This window comes from Durio zibethinus, chromosome 10 (assembly GCF_047325235.1).
Source record: "Durio zibethinus cultivar Kanyao isolate XHJ-2024 chromosome 10, ASM4732523v1, whole genome shotgun sequence".
Taxonomy (NCBI): domain Eukaryota; kingdom Viridiplantae; phylum Streptophyta; class Magnoliopsida; order Malvales; family Malvaceae; genus Durio; species Durio zibethinus.
Window position 1 is genome coordinate 22,472,280 of NC_143171.1, and position 24,579 is coordinate 22,496,858.

Genomic DNA, 24,579 nt, shown 5'->3' on the forward strand with positions numbered 1-24,579 from the left:
GGTGAGAGCAATTGAAAAGAAGTAAGATTTGCGGAATCAAATCAAAGGAGCATGAGTTTCTATAAATAATCATGGCACGCATGATGTGCACATGATCCCAGTAACTCCCCTGCAAAGCAAACACTTGGCAATTGGCATAGAATTTTGGCATGCTGAGATGTTACCACATGAAACTTGTTTTCCTTAGCAGGAAATGATGTGGTTCATCAGCCTTAATACAAATTTTATTTAAGTTAAAAAGGACCCAAAACAGTAGTGCCTAACCAACTCATCAGTTAGATCTTTTGAGCCATGTGATAAGTGGTCCAAACTCTCGCATGAATTTGAATTGGAGTCCAATATAGTCCGGATCATCAGATCCAAAAAAACAAGCCCATTTTTCAAGAAAAACAAAAAGCAAAATCATATATTGTTTATGACCAATTTTAAAACGACGTCGTTTTCTTTTTTAGATTCTCATTCGCCGAGACAACACAAATCTTGAAAAAAATCTATTGTAAGGAAAGTCAGGCAAGATTTGTAAAATGTCGGTTGAGGTTCTTGTCTTCTGGACTAAGTCGAAATCTATCTTTGACGTCAGCAATTAAATCCCAATTTCCAAAGGTCTTTTCTCCTTCTCTTCCTTTTTTATGGGTGTTTTTCTTCTGGGTGATTAGTGTTTAAGTTGCTGTTAATTTACTTCTAATTACAACTTAAAATCTCTCCATCTTTCTCCTTGTTTGAGTTCTAATTTTATTGGTTTCTTACATACCCTTTGTAAAGATATTTAGGTTCTTTTCTTTTGTTCTTTGTTTAAGATTGTTATCATAGTCAAACATATAAATACTTAATACGTTAATTTCTTGTTTGTTTCTTGATAGCCTTTTGGAGAATTTTCCTACTGTTTTTATTACTATTGTTTGTTGTTTGTGTTTGCAACCTTTTTGAATTTTGTTATAATTTTTGGAAGCTTTAATTCTTTGTTCTAAGAAAGGTTGTTTCGATTTGCCATTGTAGTGACAGCTTTAAGTTTAAGGACAATTATCATATACACCAGAGGAGTGGAGTGTAAAAACTTTGTTAACAGATTTATGCACTTGACATGTCTCCATGTCGGTTTAACTATAGATAAGGAATCCAACGTTGAACCATATTAAGTTAATATAGTTAGATAAATGGTCAAATGAAGAGGTATAAATTCACTTGTGAAGTTTTTGGACTCTGCCAACGGTGGTTAATACAATTATCCATACTTGAATCTCAAGTATAAAAACTAGTGCAGATGGCATTTGGTGCTGGGGCTATAATGTTTTTACTTGGTCTTGTGGATTACTAAGGGATGAAAATCCAGATGCTTGCTGTAGATTGTCCGCAATGTAAAGTTTTAGTGTAACTGGATTATTGGAGTTAGAACTTTTTATTTAGCAATCAGAGTTAGACTCTGGACATTTAAGAGATGTCCATTCCATTGAATTGTTTGGTTGGTCCTCAATAACAGAGAGCGAGTTTTAAGTGGAATGGTTAAATAATAACACTGAGCTCAAATAAACTAATAAGTAATATGTTTGCTTCATCATGTCATTTGATACTTGTTGTCTTTGGTAACAGGGCCCTATGAAAAAAGGGAATGATGAAGGAGGTTGCAGAAAACATGGAGGCTGAATCTGTTAAGGCAAATGATAGAAAACGATCTTTGCATGAAAATTCTGGGGTTTCAACCAATTCTGCTTCTTTTTCAATAGCCAATATCGAAATGCAAGATAATATTGTAGAAGTAAATAAGTCACAAACTTCAATTGTGGGAACTTTAGAGACAGGCAAGGCTGTGGCTCAAATTTTTTCAGAAGTAAGATCAGCCATAAAAAAGAAGACCAAGTTTAGGAAAAGGATGGAGGAGCAGCAGCAGCTTGATTCCTCAGAAAATAGTGCTCAAAGTCAAACTGATAAGCTGCCTGAGGAAGTTGGCCTTAGTAACACTGATAAAATGAATACTATTTCAACTCTAACTCTATCAGATGAAGGAAATAGTGAAGAAAATATTGATTCCTTCAATGCAAATGAAACAAATGATGATTCTCTTGGTATTATTAGACCTCCTGTTAGTCAATTGAGGAATAAACTTCTTGTTCTTGATTTGAATGGGTTACTTGCTGATATAGTCTATCCTCCTCCATTGAATTACACAGCAGATGCATACATTGTAGGACGGGCAAGTGAGAACTTGGGATTGAAAACTTTATTTGCTCATGTTAATGCATTTTCTGTTCAAACTATTTGAAAACTAATTGGGAATTTTCTTTCTTCTTTAGTTTTTAAGAGACCTTTCTGCGATGATTTTTTAAGGTTTTCTTTTGAGAGGTTTGAGGTTGGTATTTGGTCTTCAAGAAACAGGTATTTTTCAATAAGTTTTGGTTTATTCTATTTTATTTTTTGTTTGAAACAAACAATTGATTGCCTTTTCCTATTGCTAAATTGTTGCCATGGAGCATTGATATATTACTGTTAATCGCTAGATTTATTAACTGTTGCAGGAAAAATGTGGAAAGATTCATTGATTTTCTGATGGGAGATATGAAGCATAAATTACTGTTTTGTTGGGTAATTATGGCCTGTTTCCTTGTACTTTCTGCAGAAGGCTTACTTGCTTATTATATACTTTGTATTTTTAAGTCATCTTTGTTACCATTGCCTAGTTGTTGTCCATGTGTAAGAAAATGTTGTAGCTGACTTTAGGCAAGATTGATGCTTGATCACTAGCAGGAGTACAGATTGAATTTTGTAGCCATTGAACCTTTGCTTTGTATTCTCAGGAAAAAAAGGGTCCTGCTTGGTGCCCCTGCCTAAGAAAATGTTCTATCTGATTGATGGTGACCAAAAAGAGTGCAGATTGAATCTTCTAGCCATTTCACCTTTGACTTGTATTCTTAAAAAAAAAAAAAAAAGGGCCCTGCTTTGGTGCCCCACCGAGTAAAGAAATTCTGTTTCCTTAGTTCGAGGATTGGGTTCTTTGCTAGGAGTTTAACCTTTGCTTTGTATTCTCAGAAGAAGTAAAGAAAAAAAAGGACCTGCTTGGTGCCCTGCCTAAGAAAATGTTCTATCTGATTCATGGTTGACCACCAGAAAGAGTACAGCTTGAATCATCTAGCTGTTTCACCTTTGCTTTATATTCTTAAAAAAAGAAAAAATGACCCTGCTTTGGTGCCTCACTGAGTAAAGAAATTCAGTTTCCGTAGTTTGAGGATTGGGTTCTTTGCTAGGAGTCCTTTTGTAACACCATATTACATGAGAGCTAATTTAAGATAGTATCAGAAGATTATTGACTGAGTACATGGTATTGATATTTACTTGAACAAATCATGAATTGAGATGTCATTTTACTGTTATGTTCAAAGTTTCCTTGTATGTCTACTAATGTACTGGTCTCAATTTGTCAATGCTTTTTGCATCAAACACAATTTTCTTATACAATTAAACCGGGAAGGGTTCAAATTCTAATCCATTTGTGTTATGCACAATGATTTGTTAGGATTCATCTTACTGCACCACGACTCAATTCAATACTCCTGGGCATAGATATAAGCCCTTGGTTTTTAAAGACTTGAGGAAGATCCGGGAAAAACATGATCCTGATCTTCCATGGGAGAATGGATATTACAATGAATCAAATACGTTGTTGATAGATGATTCTCCTTACAAAGCACTGCTTAATCCCGTAAGTTTGTGGACTACTTTTCTTTGTTGTTCGGGCCACTAATATTTTGCTTTGTCTTTTTAATATAGGTCTAGATTTTTGTTTTTGATTTTCTGTTAATCTTTGATCTTGTAGCCACATACTGCGATATTTCCTTATTCATTCAAGTTCGAGAGGAATGACAATTCGTTAGGTAAGATGACTTCTAAAAATATTTACTATTGTTAAGTTCAATAATTCAAACAACGTTGAATAACTTGTGTACATCTCTTTTCTGTTCAATGCTTACTAATTGCAAGTAAACATCAATTGGCATTGATGCATTTGGCAAAGAGGTCAAAGGAAAATAAAATTAAATTAAATGGAAAAAGAAAGAAAAGCAGAATTATTGTCTACTATGCTTTGCTGAAATAAAATGTTTGTATGTAAAGTTCTTTTTTTTTCATTTTTGTGCAATAATCTGTTACAATATATTCAGTTGACTATCCTGTTAGACTTCTGGGTCAGTGGAATGTTGGTTTTTCGATAAAGAGTTAGATTTTATTTATTTCAGGTGATGGAGGTGATCTTAGAGTTTATTTGGAAAGACTAGCTTCAGCTGAGGATGTACAGAACTTTATAGAGCAAAACCCCTTTGGTCAGAAAGCTATCACTGAAAGAAGCCGTGATTGGGGTTTCTACAGCCAGGTTATCGATACATGTGTTCGTTCTGAAGTACAAAATAATGTAAGATCTCCCAGCTTAACTCATAGTTTGGATTCTGTTGGTGAAAATAAAGTCTAGTATAAGCAACTTACATGCAGAGAGAATTTGATAACAAGCAAAAATGTGAAGGTCTAGGGAGGATTCGTTTCTGAGAATTGCTATATTTTGCTTTGTTTTTGTGTCATGCTTTTATAATTTTGTATTTTTTGTTGGATCACATATAGATTGTTACCTATTGTACCTTCTTTATATATATATATATATATCATAAAGTGTGTAATTTTTAAGGCAAGCTAATGTGGATGAAGTTGGTTAACATTAATGTATCAATCCGACGAAGTCCATATTTCAATCTTTGTGGTGCATCATGCTTCCGGAAATATGTAGTTTGATTTCTGTTAGAAAATTAGTTGTTTTGCCAATAGACAACAAACGCTTACATTATTTATGTTTTATAGGAAGGAAATGAAGGGAAGGGAAAAAGTGAGGAAAGAAAAAAAAATGAGAGGAAGGAAAGTTATTTTTCTTTCATTATATTTAATATAAAGGATGAAAAATAGAGAGTAAGAAGAGGTTAAGAGTAAATGTGTAATTAAAATTATTAATTTGAATGTGTTTTCTTTTCAAATTTAGAATGACTGAATGTGGAGGAAAGGAAAAAAAGTGCAAATTTATTATTTTTTCCCTTATATTTCACCTATCAAATGAAAAAAAAAAAAGGATGGAAAGAAAATATTTAATATTTAAAGAAATAATGCTTGTAATAATTATACATATTATTTAACAAAATAATATTAAAAATATGAAATATAAAATATACAAAAATAAACTGATTTAAATATAAATACAAAAACAAATAAAAAAAAAAAAAGGGGCATTATGTTAAAAAAAAAAAAATCCAGCGCAGATGCTCACTGCGCTTTTTTCTCGATTGCATCAAATAAATGCTAAAATCTCACCACAATGGGGCCTGAGATTGTTTTATGAAGGATGATTTATGGGTTCCTAGAAAATGTTCTTAATCTCGTCAATGACCAAAATTTCTTCTGACAACATTTATTTGCACAAGTCAAATCAAACAGCACCTTCCACTTGGATAATGTCTATTGGAAATATCCTTCGCGATAGTCCTATAGCCAATAATATGTTGGTATATTCAGCTCCAAAGAAACAAAGTTCCCTTCCAGAATAGGATGGAACTAACTACTGATTGGCACGACATGTTGATTCACAAGCTGGTTGATTAGTAGACATTGTTGAGAAGGTAACTACAGCCGGGCATCCCACTTCACATATATTCCTGCAACAAAGCGAGGGCATTTGAGACTTTAAAATGGACGGATATTCCTGCGATGAAGTTGCAGCGGCTTCAAATTTTGGTGATTCAAAACTATCTTAGGACCTTGTCTCAAATGGTGTCAAACCATGTCACCCAAAAAACTATCCTTTGATGATGTTATACTTGTCATTTTTCTTTTGTTACAATTAAGATTTGCCCTTGGTGTCTGTCAAGGATTCATCGTTTCATCATTTGAAAACGCAAAAAAAGTCCAGTTGGCGCATGGCTTGTGGTGGTTGGGCTACTACAGCTGCATATGTTGTCGCATTGGGCTGAGGGAAGAAAATTTCAGGCAGCAATCATTGAATTGAGAGACAAAATGGAAAATGATAGAAATTTTACAAAATGTACAAAAAATTCTATGTTCACCACAGTTAATTAAACTGAGGGAATAAGCTTTCAGGCCTCCAATATCTTTCAAATGAGAAGCAGTTGTAGCTCTGTTCTCAGGATTCAAGTACCGATGAATCTACTGACAATGGCACGATTAATGAGTCTTAAAATGGCCTGCTGAATTTAATATTTTTTGTTACACATCAAATCACCAAATAAATGTACTTATCCAATGAACGAAAAAAAAAAATGTCAACTCATTCATGCTTTTGTTTTTTTGTTGAATTCATGGTTGGAGCAAAAAGCCTATTACGATTTCCCTTTAGTTTAGTGCTTTTTTGTTTTGTTATTTTTTTTTCTGATAAACAAAGTGGTGCCCCACAAGAAATAAGAAGTCATTTCACATTTCAAACCATGACAACCTATGAACTGATTAAAGCTGCATGCTGCTATCTGCATTTTCATGACTTTGTGTCATATACCATTATTTTCTCTTCCACCCATTTTCCACTCCAAAGAAGTTTGGTATAGACTTTACAAGACTTTAAGGCCCATTGCCCATTCCCTGGACCGACTTTAAAAATCTTGCACACTTTATTGGCTGCAGAGAATACTAACAGACAGCTCATAGAGGGTTACAGTACTGTTATTATACCATATTTCAATGGCATATCTCAGTCATAGATGCATATAATTATAATAGTGTCATACAACTTATTTGAAACCACCGACAGGGAGGTCCCCATGAACCAAACTAATAAGAATCTTCACTCAATGAAGTGAGGAAAGAAAGTTTATTCGGACTATTTACAAATTGTTCAGTTGTGAAACATAACCATATCTGATCGATCAGGATATGGTAAGCATAATCAATCAAGTAACAATCTTGATTAATGGTTCAATGAAGCGAAGAAAGAAAGTTTCTTGGGACTCTTATGATTGTTCAGTTGTGAAAGATTAGACTTTCCTGACTGTATCTGATTGATCAAGATATGGCAAAGATAATCAAGTAGGCAGTCCATGTGCAGTATAGATAACTCTCTGCTGATAATGAACTGTCAATTTGATTGTGTCATTTTCTTTCTCTCTTGCAACTTGCAAATCCCATTAAAAAAAATCTGCCAATTTGCATTAAAAATCAATAATCCATAATGGTTGAAATGCTTCTTAGTATACGTGACATGTATTAATCTTTAATTTTTTTGGTACATAAAATGCTACAGTCTGAAGATACAGATATTAAGATTTTTAATCAAAGGTTTTGCATATGCAAGTTCATCTATATATATATATATCCATATCTGGCAGGACCTAACCTTAACCTTCCATTTAGGTTAATGCTTTCTTGGGTACTAAGCCATTTTCACTAACGAACATGTGCTTCCTTGATTTAGCTAAACAAACTAAACTGCATATAGGAAGTTGTGAAGAAACATGATTTTACCAAATTTCAATAACTTCAATTTGTTGGGATTCTTGCATTCCAAGATTAGATCTATAAAGATTTCCAATGCTTCATCTTTCACATGTGATAAAAGGGATAAGATGGAATCTTGACTTAACCCCACAATGAAAAATAAACCCTACCCCCTCCCTTGTTTAATGCTCACACTATCCCAGACTCCTTTATCAAACACCTTAGAATGTGAGCATGAACATGCCTTTTACGTTTTGAAATACCAAATGTTGCTGCAATTTTAAATTTCCCTCTTCGAACTCTGACCATAAAATTCTTTATTCTGATTTCACAAACTCTTTGGGAGATGGTGTATCCCAATTTTGGTGTTGACTTAAAAAACCCCACCAAAAAAAAAAAAAGAATAAAAATTGGTGATTCACATGGTTTATTTGGGCTAAGGGTGTTTGAGTGGGAACATTCATGTGCCAATCAAGGTTGGCTTGACGAGGCAAACCAGCACTTTAGGAACGTCATTTTGGGATGGAGATGGCTTAGTTGGTATTTGGTCCCTTCCCTGCATGATCAAGTGTAGGCATCCTACATGTGATTCTCCCACTTTATGCATGTGGTTTTGCTTCCCCTTTTCCCTATCAATTCCATTTCATCCATCACCATCAAACTCTATACCATAATTGCTTTTCTGAATTGAATAAAATATTATGATTTTGCAACCAAAACCACTTGCCACCGTGAGCTATTATATCCATTAATAAAATCAAAGTTGATTCTGAATTTGCAGAAATTAATAGGAGATCCGAATCAACAGGGAAGATACAAGCACTTACGCTCCGTGCAATTAAATTAGTAATCTTAATTAAGCATGGCTTGCTTTCATTGAAAAATCTAAAAAAAAAAAGGTTTGAATGAGATTTTACTTAAGTTTTGTCTATATATTTTCATGATATTATATCATGAGTTGAATTTTGAAAATCTCTTTCATTAAAATTTTTTTATAGAATATTAGATTTTTTATTTTAATGATTAAAATTTAATTTTGATAGTCTTCCATAAAAAATTAATGAATTCGGAACTATATTATTAGCATGATCTTAGAGGGATAATGAGATTTACTTATATACTTTTTAAAATTTTTTAAAACACCTCCACTATCTTTTATATTTATTTGGCTGAAAAGAATATCACGCACATGAAATTTTTGCCTCTAACCTCCAAACGTCAACAAAAACCTTATACCAATTCATCCAAACATTATTAGATTTGCAAAGTCTTGCAATTCTTGATTTCCTAATAAGGGATTAGAAAAAAAGAGTACCAATAATGCGAATTCACCAACACATAAAAGGGTAGAACTTGAAATATTTTAATTTAAAGATTTTAAATTCAAATTATTAAGTACTATTATTTCCGAGATGTTAAAACTTGATTTTTTATGATTTTATATTCAAATTAAAATTTTAATTAATTTTAAATTAAATACTTAACATAAATAATATGTAACTTGTATAATTTAATGTTGAAGTCGTATCTTTGAACCAAAATTCTAGCACAAAGGAATTTTGCAAATTAAAATAGTTGTGGGGAGAACTAAAATATCCCAAATTCATAGGACCAATATAATATTTTCCTAGGCATTATTTTTCAAAATAATGCATTTCTTATCTTAGCTCATTCAATCTGTCTCTTGAAACAAAATAAATTATAAAATTTTTATTTCACCTACTTAAAATACCTTGACAATTAGTAAAAGAAACAATTATAATTATTCCAAATTGTTTGTTTTTTTCCCTTTTTTTTTTTTTTTTCTAATTTTCGACATATCATAAGACTTCTCTAAATCAAGGGGGCAAATATAAAATTGGTAGACAGCTTACATTCCAATGGCTATAATTAACTAAAAGCACAATTGGTCGTACAACTCATTTGGTAGACAAAAGCACGTGATGCCCTTCTATTTTATCTAAACTTTTTTATGAATTGAATTAATCTTTAGAATTTTAGACATTTATTAAATTTATAATCATGTTCTCGAAAAAAATCATAACAAAAAATAAATTTAGATTCATGAAAGTTTTGCATTTCTTTTTAAATATGATGTTAAACTACATAATAAGACATAAATTTAAATTTGAAACTTTAAAATTGAAATCTTAAGATTCAAGTTAAGTCATTGAAATATCTTGTGGAGGATGAGTGGGAGAAACTATTAGGAAATTAATTTTCTTTTATTTTAAAGACAACGATTGGAGCTTAGAAATTTCCTTATTCGTTAAAGTGGGACATTGACATCAACGTGGGTAGAGGGATTAGCCCAACTATTTTATCTGACAGAAAAAGAACAGAAAAAAAAAAAAAAAAAACCAGCCTTATTCATATGAAATGGTGATTATCTTAAAAGAAAAATGTAGTGAAAATGTCTTTTTTTTTTTTTTTTTTTGACCATCCTACATTTCTCATATTTTTCAAATTTTATCAAAATGAAAGCATTAATACTTCTATGAAAAAAAAGTAAATGAACAGCATAAATAATTAATTTACCAATTCTAATCCTAAAGTAAGAAAGCAATAGTGCCGTTAGCCATAATTGACCAAAGTGGAGAGTGGTAGACAGAAGACATTATGTGTAGTTGTTTTTCTCCATATAATAAACTGAAGTATTAACGGCTAATTAACTAAAGGAAGATGATTAAATTGTACAAGATAGAGATTGGGGAGCCCATTTTGTTAAATGATGGTGAAGGTACTCCTAGGTTTTGACATATCACATTCATTCCAACTTGACAACATCACATTAAATGATTGTCTAGCTACCAGCATTTATGCTGATATATGTTATAATTCAGTAGTCCTCTCTCTGCTTGTCTGTCTGTCTGTCTGTCACTCTTTCCCTAATAATCTTGAATCACATAATAGATTTGCCCGTATACAATAAAATTAAGGTTAACGATGATATTAAATTATAATGAAATATTTAATGTAATATTTAAATTTTAAAATTTTTTAATATAATATTTAAATTATGAATCAATTAATAATATAGTACTCATCTTTAATATTATTAGTTTCAAATGATGATATATAATTGATAAATAATCTTTCAAATATCATATTAATTAATAAATTTATAATTTAAATATTATATTAAAAAATTTAAAATTTAAGTATCATATTAAATATTTTACTATATATATTTAAAAAATTATTCGTGATATTATCTCTAAAATTAACCATTATGAGGAACTATGATGCTTCAATTATTTTTAAGTTTTTACTAAAATTTGAGGATTAGAAAGGCAAACGATCTCATTGGTTAATTATGTGTCGAAAAAGGCTATTCAAGAAAAGTGAAGTGTACAATAAGATTCTATCCTAGCTAGTACAGATTAACCCTCTTATCTAATAAAAAAATTATGAGGTTTGAAGTTTTCGAGTAGTTCATCTGAACCCTGATGAGAATGTATTTGTCTATTCTACACGATCGAAGCCAATGTAACCCGACCATGATAGGATTAAGTATTGGGAGTTTCTTCAAATAAAATCTTGTATCAATGTTTTTGAAGCACAGTTATGATCAAACGTACGTACCAAAGGAAATCACGTATGGCCAAACTATATGCACTACTGTTACTAGTACATATAAAGAAAATAAGAATACAATTAGAGAAGCGTTTTTAGCAGCTAGTGACTATTGCATCTTAGCTAGGAAATTTCATGAATCTTGCAAAAATACTTCATAATTGAAATCGCAATAGGATATGAGTGATGTTATTTTATTTATATTTGGTTATTTGCATATATGTACTGTAGTTGTTTTATGTCAAATATATATAAAACATAAAAATTATTATATTATAATTTATATCGACAAATCAAATATAAAATTTATTTTTTTGATTTTTATTAAATTTATATATATTTTTTATTAAAATTTTAAATTATATTATTATAATATTTTTTTTAATGTAATTTTAATATCTTATCACATATCGTGTTTAAATTATCAAATCTCCTGTAATTAATTGGCAAATGGTACGAATGAAAACAATGAGTCAATAAATAATAATTTTACAGATACATATTTCTTTCTAAATGATCGGATAGCTAAACCATTGAACATTAGCAATATTTCTTCTCGATGTAGTGTTGGCTTGTAACTTGTTAGGTTAAATAGGAGACAGAGGGCAGAAGGTACTATTGGCAAGTTAAAGCTGAGGCCTGAAGAAGAGAATGGTTAAAAAAGGAAGGGTTTTCCAGTACATAACTTCACTTTCTTCTTATTTGTTGTTGTTTGTTGCCACTATGTGACAGACTCCACATGCTCATGGTGGGAAAGGTCCTGACTGCAGACCCACCCACATGGAAGTGGGAGAAAATCAGCAAAGCTGATCTGACCCACCTGTTCACATAATCAGACCCTCCAACTCCAACTCCAACTCCAACTCCAACTCCAAGCCTTTCAATCTCTCTCCCTTTTCCAATTATTCAATTCCCTCATTTATTTATTCTTTTTAAAGTCTTTTACATAGAAATCAGACCCACACATTCCAAGTCCCTCTTTCTTACATACAGATTAAATACATACAGAAAACAAGTGGGCAGTGCAACTTCTCATTCTTCTCACCACTAGATTTCACATAATACACCAACATCCCCCCTGTTATGTACTCTAAGCCTCTAGCGACCTTTATCCTAGAGAAGAGAGAGCCAAAAAACAAAGTATTGTTTTCTTTGGTCAGGAAACCCAAAAAACATCTCTTATTGGGGTCTGGAACTCCCCTTAAGTGTTTCATAGATTAGAATAGTCCTTTGAAGGTGGGGGCTGTTTTTAGTTTTTTCTTTTTGGTCCCCTCTTCCCTTTTTTTTTTTTTTATTTTGTTTCTTTTGGTTTTCTTACAGAAGATATTGTCTGCCTTGTTCTGTGAAGCCCAAGAAAACGTTTTATCTCATTGCAAATGGGAAGAATGGAAATGTGGGGTTCTATCAATCTCTCTTTTTATCTTTAAATTTGTCCCAAACATTCTCCTTTCTGTTAGTATTCAGAAAATTCTCTGAAACCTCACAAAAGAAAAAAACACACACCACTCCAAAAGAAAGAAATATCTGAGTTACAGAAAAAGAAAAAAAGAAAAACATTCAGCATTCAGAATCCTGACATGTAACAAGCTAGAATATACTTGGAAGCCTCAACAACATAAACCTTTTACAAGGTTTCTCCCAATGCATATGGCATGTTAACCTTTCGAAACACATGGATTCATTCATTGTCATCTAAGTTTTGCGGAAGCTAAGAAAGTTTAGGTTCTGTTTGTTTTTGTTAAGTTGTAGAGAGAAAGTGAACATGTCTGCAAAGTTTTTATATTCTTTATCAGATGAAAACCCAGATCTGCAAAAGCAGATTGGGTGCATGAATGGACTGTTCGAGCTCTTTGACCGCCACCATTTCCTTGGTAGCAGACGCATTGCCACTCCAAACCACAAAGGGCTTCCACCAGGTACTTTATCTCAGTTTTTATAAGGTGTTCCGACCGTGTTAAGAAAAATTAGATCAGGTTAACATCAATAAATTTCTATCATGAGTGTTTTAGGCCAGAGAGGTTGTGAGTTTTGAGAGATTTCGAGTTCTGCTAATTTCATCAACATGTTTAGCTCCAACTTGAAAGTACCAACATAGTGGATGAAGTTAAAGTCTGCAACATTTTTCTCAGTTCTTCCAATTCTGTTTGCATCTACAGGAATTTTTAGTCTTACTTCAATGTCTGGGAAAGTTGATTTTGTTTAAAGGGTTCCCTGATAGATTAAGTGGTTCATGTGCATTATTAACACTTTTATTGCACTAATCAATTACTGTTGTTTCAGTAGTCTGTTTTTAATCGTTATTTTTTCCTTTAAATAATATATATTTTCCATTTTGCAACCTTCTAATGTCTAAAACCATCCACTTTGCTACCTTCTATGGCTGACATTCAGTGTTTCTCTAGGTCAAAACGGCAGGCAAGGAACAGAACCCAAGATTGCTTCGCAAAAGATAAAAGTAAGAAATAATCCTGACACTTGAATTTTTGGAGGAATTGACAAAAATAATTAAAGCTAATGAAACCTACATATGCAGGAAAATAATCTGAAGAAATATGTGAAGGAGAAACAAAGAGTGTCCTTTGAATCACCCAGAACCTCGTTTTCAACTTCCTCTTGCTCATCTGGTTTCTCATCTGCTGACTGCAGCAAAGCATCTCAAGTAGACCGATCTTCATTGTGCCAAACCACCTGCTCTGAAACCCCAAGGCTGGAAATATCCAATTATCAATCAAATGCTTCTTTGCAATCAAACCAACACTCCCTTGACCTCCGAAATGTGGTTAAAGACTCCATCTATAGAGAAGCCCGGGGATTATTAATTAGAACTGCAACAAAAGTGGAAGCAGGGCGCCACCAAACCTTGAAGTACATAGATTCCCCAAGACCTTTGCAGTCACCAAAACCTGCAAACACCAGGAACACCAGTCTCAATGAATCAAGTCATGTCCTTCCTAAGCTTCGAGAAGCGCCTAGAATGTCCAATGAACGCAATGATGGTTCTCTTTCTTTTGCACCAAGGGATGCTCCTCGGTTCTCTTATGATGGAAGGGGGTCACAAGATGCACTTAAGATTAAGCTCAAAGATCTCCCAAGGCTATCACTAGATAGCAGGGAAAGTAGGAAATCAAATTTTCTTCTAGAAGAGCTGAACAGGAGTAGCATAGACTCCAATGACATAAGAAACCAACAGCAAGAATCTGGAAGCTACAAAGGACCGTCTAGTGTTGTAGCGAAGTTGATGGGGTTGGAAGAATTGCCAGACCCCATACTAACCAATGGGAATCAAAGACGACAGCTGAAAACCTGTCAGGACTTGAAAGATGATCCCCTCTCACGCTCATCGAGATTTGATGAGAAGAAGAATCGGATTTCTGGCTCACCAAGAAATTCAAAAAAGGAACCCAGCTCACCCCATTTGACAAATGCGAGTTCAAAGAAACCTGTTACAACTAGAAGCCCAATTGAACCAGCCCCATGGAAGCAGCTGGATGGAAACAGGGATCAAACGTCAGCTTTGAACTGTCGAGAAACTCCACTGAAAGCCCCAAACTCCTCCCTAACTGTTTATGGTGAAATTGAAAAAAGGTTCGCAGAACTCGGGTTCAAAGAGTCAGGAAAGGGTCTTAGAGCCCTTAAACAAATACTTGAAGTAAAGCAGAAGTCTAAACAGATGTTAGAGACCAGAAAAGAAGACCAAGCTTCAAATTTTGTATCTCACACAAACAGCATCCTTGGTCAGAGCTCAGTAGCACCAAATTTGAGAAAGATACAAATTAGAAATGCAGTTTCAGCCACATTTAAGGGAACTAGTTCTCCAACATGCCTTAGATCCCCAATCCAGATTACAAAACCAGTAAAATTTATGGAAAATGCCAGCAATTCTACTTCATCTGTTGTTGCAACTGGGACTTTAAGCAGGCTTCGCACTGGCAGCCCTGCAGATGCCAGGAACCATAAGATTGACAAGCGATCGTATAAAGATTTAACTCCAAAACCTAATCCTCATAGCTATCCTTCAAGTCCAAGCCATTCAAGAGATAGGAATAATGCCAGAACTCTAAGATTCAACCAAATTTCAAAAGAGCTGTCACCTACTGCTCGAGAAAACCCTAAGCTGGCAATGAGCTCAGAGACCACACGCCTTAAAGTGCAGCAGAAGAAGCTTGAATCGGGAAGCCAATCACGTTGCACCAGTCCAGCATCAAATCAGAGCAGGAGCAGAAGGCAATCAAGCAGGCTACAAGCAGAACCAACCTTGGCACATCGAAACCCCAGGCATAAATCTCACAATTTGCAGCGGAGTGATGACCAATTAAGCGATGTCAGTAGTGACATGAGAGATTTTAGTCAGCAGGGAGATGCTAGTTCAATGAAATCTGAGAGCAATATGAGTGTGGCCTCCTATAGTGACATTGAAGTCACAAGTGCTGACAGATCTTGCAAGGCAGGGGGTACATTCTCCCGAAAACATGAAAAGAAGCAGAACGTGAGTTTTCTTCCTTCTTTTCATTCATATAGTATTTTGATCATCCCTAAACTGCTTACATTTCTTTCAGAATCCAGTCACAAGGTTTAGTGTAGGTGGTTCAACAGCAGAACCTCCAAGAACTGCCCTGGAACAACCTAGTCCTGTCTCTGTTCTAGATGCCACATTTTATGGAGACGAATCACCATCTCCTGTGAAGAAAAAATCAAATGCCTTCGAAGGTGAAACTCCTATATCCTTTATGCCTCAAGTGTGCTAAACTGAAACTTCAATTATAATGATTTCCATCATCATAAAAGCAAATTATGCCTGTAATAATTATACATCCACCATGCCAATTAATAAATTAGTTCGTACTTACTATCACAAGACATGTAGAAAGCAGAACTTGTACATCTAAGAATTGCGTATGCATAGAAACCAAGATACTAGCTATTTGTTACAAAAGGCTTGGCCAGTTCATAGATTGAATTCATTTCACATTTTCTTTTATGACAGATGATGAGGGTCTTATCCCTAATGAAGCAGACTGGAGTCCTAGAGGTCTAAATCACTTAGCCACCAACAAAGAAACCAGTCTCAGGTTCAAGACAGATTGCAGGAAAGCAGAAAACATCCAGCACATGGTCCGGAAACTCATGAACTTAGATTCTATCCATGAGTGGTCCACTGTCAATGAAATTTCTCCCGCTTTCAGTAGTCCAAATCCAGACCATAAATACATTGTTGAAGTCATGTTGGCATCAGGTCTCCTCAGCGAGCTGGACTCCTGCTTCTTGCCCTACCACCTTTATCCGTCAGATCATCTAGTCAATCCTACCTTGTTCCCCGCCCTAGAGCAAACCAAGGCAAGCATTAGGCTTGAAAATGGAAAACAGAATGGCAGAAAAATCAAACAGTTAGAGCCCATTGAGAAGAACCACAGGCAGCTTATATTTGATGCAGTTAATGAAATTGTAGTCAGAAAATTAGTTAAGGAAGGCTCTTACAAGCAGTGGCTCTCACCAAGTACGCCTGAGGATAGAAGACCAAAAGGACAGCAGCTGGTAAGAGACTTATGTTCAGAAATAGATAAAATACAAACTGCATCAAATATAAGCTCGGATAATGAGGATGATAGTCTGAAAAGCATTTTATGGGGAGATTTGACGCTTGGATCGACGGATTGGACGGAGTGTCGGAGTGAAATTCCATGGGTAGTGCTAGATGTGGAGAGGTTGATCTTCAAAGACTTAATATGTGAAGTTATCAGTGGTGAAGCAGAAAATCCACAAGGGCAGGCTGGCAGGCATTGTAGGCGACTGTTTTCGAAGTAGGATTTCTAATACTGTTTTTAATATTTTTGGGATGGATGAAAGGGGTAAACAGGATAGAGGGTGGTAGTGTACTTCAAATTTCTTTTTATTTTTCTTGGATACTTTGGGGCTATAGTCCCAAATAAAACTTTGCATGAAACTTACCTTGATGACACCAAGTAAATTAAAAAGCCTGTGAAATACTTGTAAATTGCAACCTTATGTATATACTAACATATGTATTCTCTCCATTTCGAAGTCACCATTTTGGCAGCACGATACTATCTGGATCAAGCATATTAATATAAGATAACTTTCTTTCTTCAACTACTAACAAAGAAGAAATCACAGAATTTAATAATCTTCAAATAGTAAGAGTTGGTCCAGAGTTATAAATATATTGTTGTTTCAATGGCTCATTAAACATATTGCTCTGCTTACCATTTGCACCAAACAGACAATTCATCACCATTTTGAGTGGTTATATAAGTGTTCACTGTTAAACAGGACCTCCTCAACCTAAATAAAAGGAGCACCTTCAGTGTAGAGTTGATATGTATAACCTTTGTCAATGATCTACTTGCAAGATACTTCTAGGAATTAACTTAAATGAGCAGTTGTATTTTAACAAGAAATTTGAACATATATGGTCACCTAAAGCTAGTTACTCCTTCAAATTTGATTCAAGGCTCTTAGTGAACTAACTCCCATGCTGTTTGGTAAAAAAATTGGAGAGAGATAGGTAGGCTCCTTAGATAAGAGAACTTGAAGTTTTCGGGATGCAAACTGCCATGCTAACACATCTTTAATCAGTAATAATAAAGGAAATGTCATTGACAGATTTTTCTACACACTAAGCAAAGGGAGGAGGGGGAGGGGGCGTCTGACATAAAAGGATGAAACCAGAAATGATAGCAATAAGTAATATTTAAATACTGTTGGTTGCTATCAATTTCTTCAAAAGACTAGAAGTTATAATGGGTCATATTAGTTTGGATTGTAGTGATGCAATGCAATTAGTTACTTTCAACCCTACTCCCAATTAGTGATCTTGAAATGCAATAGTTACTTTTGATTTCAATTAGGAAATCCAGGATAGTTGATTATCTCTACATCATAATGCCATTTTGGGTATTATATGATGTTGATTCCTGGTCAAGTGTGATTCTTTTTCTAGAGCAAGGCCCCTATCCTAGGTCTTATAGCACATTTATGCACAAATCCAACATGCATTATTCACGCAGAACAATGCAGGACACAACATTCAATGTCATAACATGTGTAACCCAAAAATTCACATGATTACAAAAATTCAAGACATCCCATTTAGGATTGCAGTAAAGGGAACTATTAGATAATGCTGGAAAATTCAATATCAGCTGTCTAAAATCATCTGATTACATTAATCTTGACTCATATACAAGCCATTCTATTTTGATATGTACGAAACCTTTCATAAAGATAATATGGATTTGAGTCTACCCACAACACCATGAACATCTAAAACTATAGCACCCTACATCACCCAATGTCATGGTCTTGGAGAGGAGCCATGATCTCGCATTGGCTGTGAACTAGAGTTGGTATTAGGATATAAGTGTTCATATCACCTTCAACTTATGAGGGGCGACAAAACCGTGAGGTCCAATGTGCCAAAGCGGATATCCTAGTGAGGTCCAAGTTGGTGTGGACCGTGACATTTGGTATCGAAGCTAGCTTTGGGATACTAGTGATGTACCATCTAGGACAGTGGGCCCTTTTAGAGTGGGGAGGATGTCATGGTTCTAGAGAAGAGCCATGAATCCCACATTGGCTATATACTAGAGTTGGTCTTGAAATATAAATGTTTACGCTATCTTCAATTTGTGAGGTGCCTTTTGTGGGACAAAATCATGAGACCCAATGGGCCAAAATGGATAATACCTCACAAGTTGATGTAGACCGTGAAACTCAACTTGCTAGTCTAAAAGCAACATCTAAAATGCATGTGGAAGCATTATAGCTGTTAATTTTGTTTATACACAATACAGAACATATGTCAATGAGTGTGTGCACCATATACCATCACTGACAGTAACAGGAAACTGATCATTATGCTTACCCCTAGACTTCACCATTCAGCTTCAGTTTGTCAACCATTTTCTATTTTATGTATTTTATCTAGAACATCCTAATTAATCAGCAAAGACTACCGTCAAGATGTCAATAGAAAAAATCAACAAGGCCATTTAACATGGAATACAGATTGATCCTGCAGTGTACATCCCAATTAAACCTAACTTGTCAACCAACTAATATTCAGATTCCATATTATTCATAATGGTGTATGACATGATGTAAGTTAGAGAAAGTTTATAATACTAGTTCTCAAACTTTAGTTTCAATTTAAAAATGCAGAAAGCATGTAACGTGAAATTTACCTGCCTTCATTAATGACAAATGCTAATACGATATTGTACAAAGCTTCAACAATTGTGCGCATAGTGTACATAAGAAGATCAGATTCAGCCAGAAACTGATAAATCCGTGATCAGTGTAAGAACACGAAAGAAGAAACAAGAATTTCAATTAAAAAGAATCATCCACTGACAAATTTCTATAATGGCAACTGTCACGTGCATACCTCTAGAAAGCTGTCAAAGCAGTAGACTTCTCTGTGGTAGTTTTCACCGTACATTTCTAGGTCCATTGTAGAAAAGTCTAGAAAGGATGATTTTTTTTTTTTTTGGACCAAACAGAAGGGATGATAATAAAGCTAGCTTACAACTGAGTCGGTTTCTGAGAGCTTTCTATAGATTCTTTCAGAAATTTTCCGCTTTTCTTTTCTTGTCATCCTTCTCATTATCATTTCTAAACCATGAGGCTATCTTCTCAAGATCCTCGTTCTGTGAATTGAAATATGGTGCCGTGCCAAAAGACTTCTTTCCAATTCCAATCTTAAAATGCACGCTCTGGTTGTAAACAACTTTTTTCTGTCCATTGTCCAGATCACATAACCCACTCGTCATTCCTTCAATAGCAGGAGCAAATGTCTCCAGCACCGAAACACGGTTTCCCATATCACAATTTTCTGGAACAGGATTTCTCAAAGCCACTTCATTCGAAAGCTTCGCTGGAAGAACAACGGGTGAAACTTCCACTTCCTTTTCCCCAAAATGCAGAGGTGCAGCAAGATAAGGATTGCTCTCAGATGCTACCCTAGCTCTACCAGCATATCCACCATAATTTGAAGAACCTCCTTCATTCCCATTTCGAGCAAACCGCTGCTGCAAATTCAACAATGACCACTCCATCTTCCTTTCAACCCTCGCTAACTCAGTCTTCTCTCCACTGGAAATACTGTTTGTTTCATTCCCTACACTCAACCGAGCAGCATAAGTATCAGGGTCAGGAAAGGCCGGCAACCAACTAGGTATATGCTCCCCAGGAGGCTGTTCTCCTTTTCCCCATAAACTTTCCATTTCCTTCCACTCTTTAACAAGAGGGAATCGTGGAACATCATATGCAAATGGGATATCATCCGCATCACCAATAAAATGAATAATATCCCTAGCAATCACTGAATTAGCAACACAGCGATCAAAATCAGATCCACCAGCAAAGCCTAAACCCGATCCTAACTCTTCCAACCCTTGAATAACATCAAACACATTCGCTTCCGCTCTCCCCGCCAAATTAGCATTAAAATTCGCAGTTTTTCCTACGCTGTAAATGTACCGTACAATTATATCAGATAATGTTTCTAAAGCAGAGTGTTGGGAACCCTGAAACCCTACGCTTTCGCAAACTTGCGCTATTGCAACCTTCGCGATGGCTAGGGCAAAATCGTCACTTTTGCTACGGAATTTGGAAGGCTTTGACTGTTTTTGTGATTTTTCCTGTTCTTTTCTATTATGCAAACCTCCATCGTTCATGTTCGATAATTCTTCATATCAATTTCGTATTCACATATCTAAAGAAACAGAACAAAATTATTAAAAATTAGAAAAATAAATACCAAAAAATATTAAAGAAGAAGATAAATGAAGGCGGGAAGCTTACCTTTCCTTTAATTACGGTTGATGCATGAAAGCGGGCATTTGGGGTAGAAAGAGGGGATTTCGGGAAATCAGGGTTTGAGATCGTGGGAAATTTCAAATCTTAGGGTTTTAACAATTGGAGATTTTAGATTTGATTAAAACTCTCATTAAATCTTTAGATGGAGATGGAAACATTGGCCGTTAGTTTTATAGACGGAAAGCGGTGATTGTTTAAGAGGAGAAATGATAAAGAGCCTTACTATTCTTACAATTGCTGTGAATGTTCTTTATTTGGTTGCCACATGTCAATTGAAAGGAATATTTCAAGTGTAACAGACTTAACAACTATTATTCAGGTTTTACATGGGAACACGGACAACAAAGTTCTAGCGGCATGGTAATGCTGTCTTCGGCTTTTTGTAAACAGGTTTCGAGTTCAATTTTTGCTGGAGCCCACCTTTATTTGATATTGTAAATTGAATGACTTTTTTTTTGTGATTTTTCATTTTTATTTTCTCTTCGAATTACACGAAAGAAAGATTATAATTCTATTAAAAACTTTAATTAAAATGTTATTTTTTTAATTTTAGATATGATATTGTGCAGGGTCGAGAAAGATTTTTATTTATTTTAAATTTGATTCAATTTTATAAATTTAATATTCGAATCTGATATGATATTTAAATATTATTTTTATATCCAAATTAACCTGACTCACATATGTTTAAATTGCAATCGATTCGGTTCGATCCAAAATTAATAAGTATTAATTGTTAATATAAAATATTATTTAATATTATTTTTAATATAAAATATTATTTTTTAAAATTTAAATATAAAATTAAATAAATATAAAATATATAAATATAAAATTAAATAAATAATAATAAAAAAATATATGCCCCGTTGGGTTGAAACAGGATTGCATAAAACTAAACCCCAACCTGACCTCGGCTCATTTTTTCAAGAATACATGACTCGATTTAACCTAAAAATTTTATTTAAAAAATTTTTTTACAGGATTGGGTAGGATCGAAACCCAATGGGTACATGTAGAATTGCCAACCCTAATCATTTTATTAATCCAACGAAAAAATAAAAGAAAAAAATTAAAAATGAATGTTATGAAATTTTTATATGAAAAAATTAAATATAAAAATGACCCTTTAAAAAATATATTTTTTATCTGTTTAGTATTTAAAAAAATAAAATTATCAATTTGATATTTCAAATTTCACTTCATCAACCATTTTGATACATAAGACTAACATTGTTAATCAACTTATTAATGTGACACAAATATCTAATAAGATACTAACATATATTAAAAAAATTCAGTCAATGGTATATTATTAATTACCACATTTGTATTAAAAGAAAATTTCTAAAAAGTTTTAAAAATATGAATATTTTAAAAAATTATAAAAAATTAAAAAATTGTGATATTTAAAAAAAATAAAAAATTATGAAAACTAAAAAAATCTCAAAATTTTAATAAAAAATCTCAAAAAATACAAAAACATTATGAAAAATTCAAAAGAATGAAAATTTTATTAAAAATAAAATTTTTTTAAATTAAAAAAATTGAAAAAACTAGAAAAAAATTAAAATAAAAAATCTACAAATTTTTGAAAATGTCTAAAAATTTAAAAAACAAATGTAAACAATTTTTAAAAATTGTGAAAATTTTTCTTTTTTTTTTTTAATCTTACAATTTTAATTTTTTATATATTTTATGAATTTTTAAGATTTTTTTGGATTTTTTACTAAAATTTTAATTTTTTAATTTTTAATAATTTTGTTTAGAATATTTCAAAATTTGGGAATTTTTTAATTTTTCTAAATTTTTAAGAAATTTTTTAAAGAAATTTTTAAATTAAAAAAATTTTAGATTTTTTATTTTCAAAATTTTAAAGTTTTTTTTTGTGAATTTTAAGAACTTTTTGAAATTTTTATTAAAATTTTGAGATTTTTTGAATTTTTTTAAGTTTTCATTTTTTAAAATTTTTATAAAATTTTAAAACATTTTAGATTTTGAATTTTTTTTATAAAATTTTTAGAATATTTTAAAACATATTTGAAAATTTTTTTTATTTAATGCTGAAATGGCAATTGATAACATAGCACTTATTGAACTTTTTTTTTTTTTATAAGTGTTTGTATCTTATTAGATGTTCATACTACGTTAACAAATAAAGTAATGGTATTAGCTCAACATACCAAAGTGATGATGAAATAAAAGTTCAAGTATCAAATTGATTAATTTTATTTTTTTAAGTACTAAACGGACAAAAAATATTTAGTCATGAGCTATTTTTATATTTAGTTCATTTAAAAAATGTAAAAATCAAAATTTTTTTTTCTTTTTCCATCGCAATGATCTAGCTTATTAGAGATTTGTGGATAAAAATGACTTTGATGAAGAAGTGATAATTAGCTCATGCTCTCTCTCTCTTTATCAATCATGCAACGAGTATCAAAATTTTTTTTCTTTTTTGAAAGATTGAAGCCATGAAAGGAAACTTTGGGGGTCGATGTTATGGAATAAACTGATTTAAAGTTTAAATACGTAGTTTGTAAATATACTACATTGTTTTTCTCTTGTTTAAACCATATTCTTGGGAATGAAATTTAAAATCAAATAATCCAATATTTATTTCACTAGCTAGCTTTTATCTCCTTCCTAGACATGAGCTAGTAAGGATGCACATGTGATAATATTCACAATGATGAACTTTAAATCATTAAAAGAAATTGGGGTATTCTTAATGCAATATTTGGATAAATATTAATAAAAGAAAAGAAAAAAAAAAGAAAGTAAAAGAAAGTTTTTTAAAAGAAAAAAAAATGATATATATACTCTTTGTTTGGATAATTAAAATTAATAAAAAATTTTTTTTAACAATAATTGTTTGGATAAAAGAGTGAAAAAAAAGAAATGATTTATTATAATAATTTGTTTTCGATTATAACTTTTTGTTACTTGTGATTTTAAAGTACTTCTAAACCATGATATATTTGTTATCTTGTCTGATCTTACAATTGCTACTATATTAATAGTTTTTATATTGAAAGAGACATATGAAACTTACTTGAAAAAAAATATGACTTTGAAAAAATTATAGAAAGATCGTGATGTGATTAGGTTTTTTTAACTAGATTTTTAGTATTAATAAAAATATGCATATAATAATCTTTTTATAAAAATTTTTTTTTGCAACTTTTCTTTCCTTAGCTTTTTCCCTAAATTGAGATATTAAAAAAGTGATGATTATAAGGAAAATCAAAAGTTATTAAGTTTCTACCTTTTTTTTTCCTTTAAATTAAAAATTTATTCAAATAAAAGAAAGTTTTTTTCTATTTTCATTACTTTCTTTATTTTTCTTTATTTTCCTTCCCTTTCCCTCAATCCAAACATAGTATAAGACACTAATTATGTTTATACGAGGTGATGAAAGTTTATAAAACTCATCATTGTACAGCATTTACTTAAAAAAAAAAAAAACAGATGTGATTGCAAAGATTCATATGTCCAAGCAGAAAAATGGATGGAATTAGTGTAGAATTTTATTTTAGGGTTTTGATTAAAACTTGAAATTTTAACTTAGAGGTCTTGGACTAGATATACATTGGATTTACCAATAAAGGAGCGTCCTTCCCTTTTGTAGTCCAAAATCACTTGTATATAGTATAAATGTAAATATTATTGTATTTATATATATAAAGCACTTTTTACTAT

At 32.6% G+C, this 24,579-nt stretch overlaps 2 protein-coding genes and 1 pseudogene across 3 annotated transcripts; 2 read left to right on the forward strand and 1 right to left on the reverse strand.

Annotated features, from left to right (window-relative positions):
* The first annotated feature begins 446 nt into the window (after positions 1-446).
* LOC111292675 (putative FCP1 homology domain-containing protein C1271.03c) lies at positions 447-4,667 on the forward strand. The gene is made up of 7 exons (XM_022885169.2): positions 447-603; positions 1,588-2,192; positions 2,289-2,370; positions 2,511-2,577; positions 3,506-3,691; positions 3,806-3,863; positions 4,224-4,667. The coding sequence occupies exons 2-7, from the start codon at positions 1,607-1,609 to the stop codon at positions 4,451-4,453; spliced, it is 1,209 nt and encodes a 402-aa protein (XP_022740904.2). The 5' UTR covers positions 447-603; positions 1,588-1,606; the 3' UTR covers positions 4,454-4,667.
* A 7,825-nt stretch (positions 4,668-12,492) lies between these two features.
* On the forward strand, positions 12,493-17,095 carry LOC111293144 (protein LONGIFOLIA 1-like). The gene is made up of 5 exons (XM_022885910.2): positions 12,493-12,956; positions 13,443-13,495; positions 13,574-15,526; positions 15,597-15,747; positions 16,025-17,095. The coding sequence occupies exons 1-5, from the start codon at positions 12,803-12,805 to the stop codon at positions 16,840-16,842; spliced, it is 3,129 nt and encodes a 1,042-aa protein (XP_022741645.2). The 5' UTR covers positions 12,493-12,802; the 3' UTR covers positions 16,843-17,095.
* On the reverse strand, positions 15,937-21,021 carry LOC111293145 (transcription initiation factor TFIID subunit 8-like; annotated as a pseudogene). Its single transcript, XR_016345827.1, has 4 exons — positions 20,863-21,021; positions 19,242-20,773; positions 17,263-17,340; positions 15,937-17,106 (listed from the first exon to the last, which is right to left on the reverse strand). The product of XR_016345827.1 is annotated as a transcription initiation factor TFIID subunit 8-like (transcript).
* Between the last annotated feature and the right edge of the window lie 3,558 nt (positions 21,022-24,579).

Coding starts and splice junctions, on each gene's coding strand:
- LOC111292675 (XM_022885169.2), top strand. CDS start 1,607: ATGATGAAGGAGGTTGCAGAAAACATGGAGGCTGAATCTGTTAAGGCA. Junction 2,578..3,505: donor ATAAATTACTGTTTTGTTGG/GTAATTATGGCC, acceptor ATGATTTGTTAG/GATTCATCTTACTGCACCAC. Junction 3,692..3,805: donor ACAAAGCACTGCTTAATCCC/GTAAGTTTGTGG, acceptor TTGATCTTGTAG/CCACATACTGCGATATTTCC.
- LOC111293144 (XM_022885910.2), top strand. CDS start 12,803: ATGTCTGCAAAGTTTTTATATTCTTTATCAGATGAAAACCCAGATCTG. Junction 12,957..13,442: donor CCACAAAGGGCTTCCACCAG/GTACTTTATCTC, acceptor GTGTTTCTCTAG/GTCAAAACGGCAGGCAAGGA. Junction 13,496..13,573: donor TTGCTTCGCAAAAGATAAAA/GTAAGAAATAAT, acceptor CTACATATGCAG/GAAAATAATCTGAAGAAATA.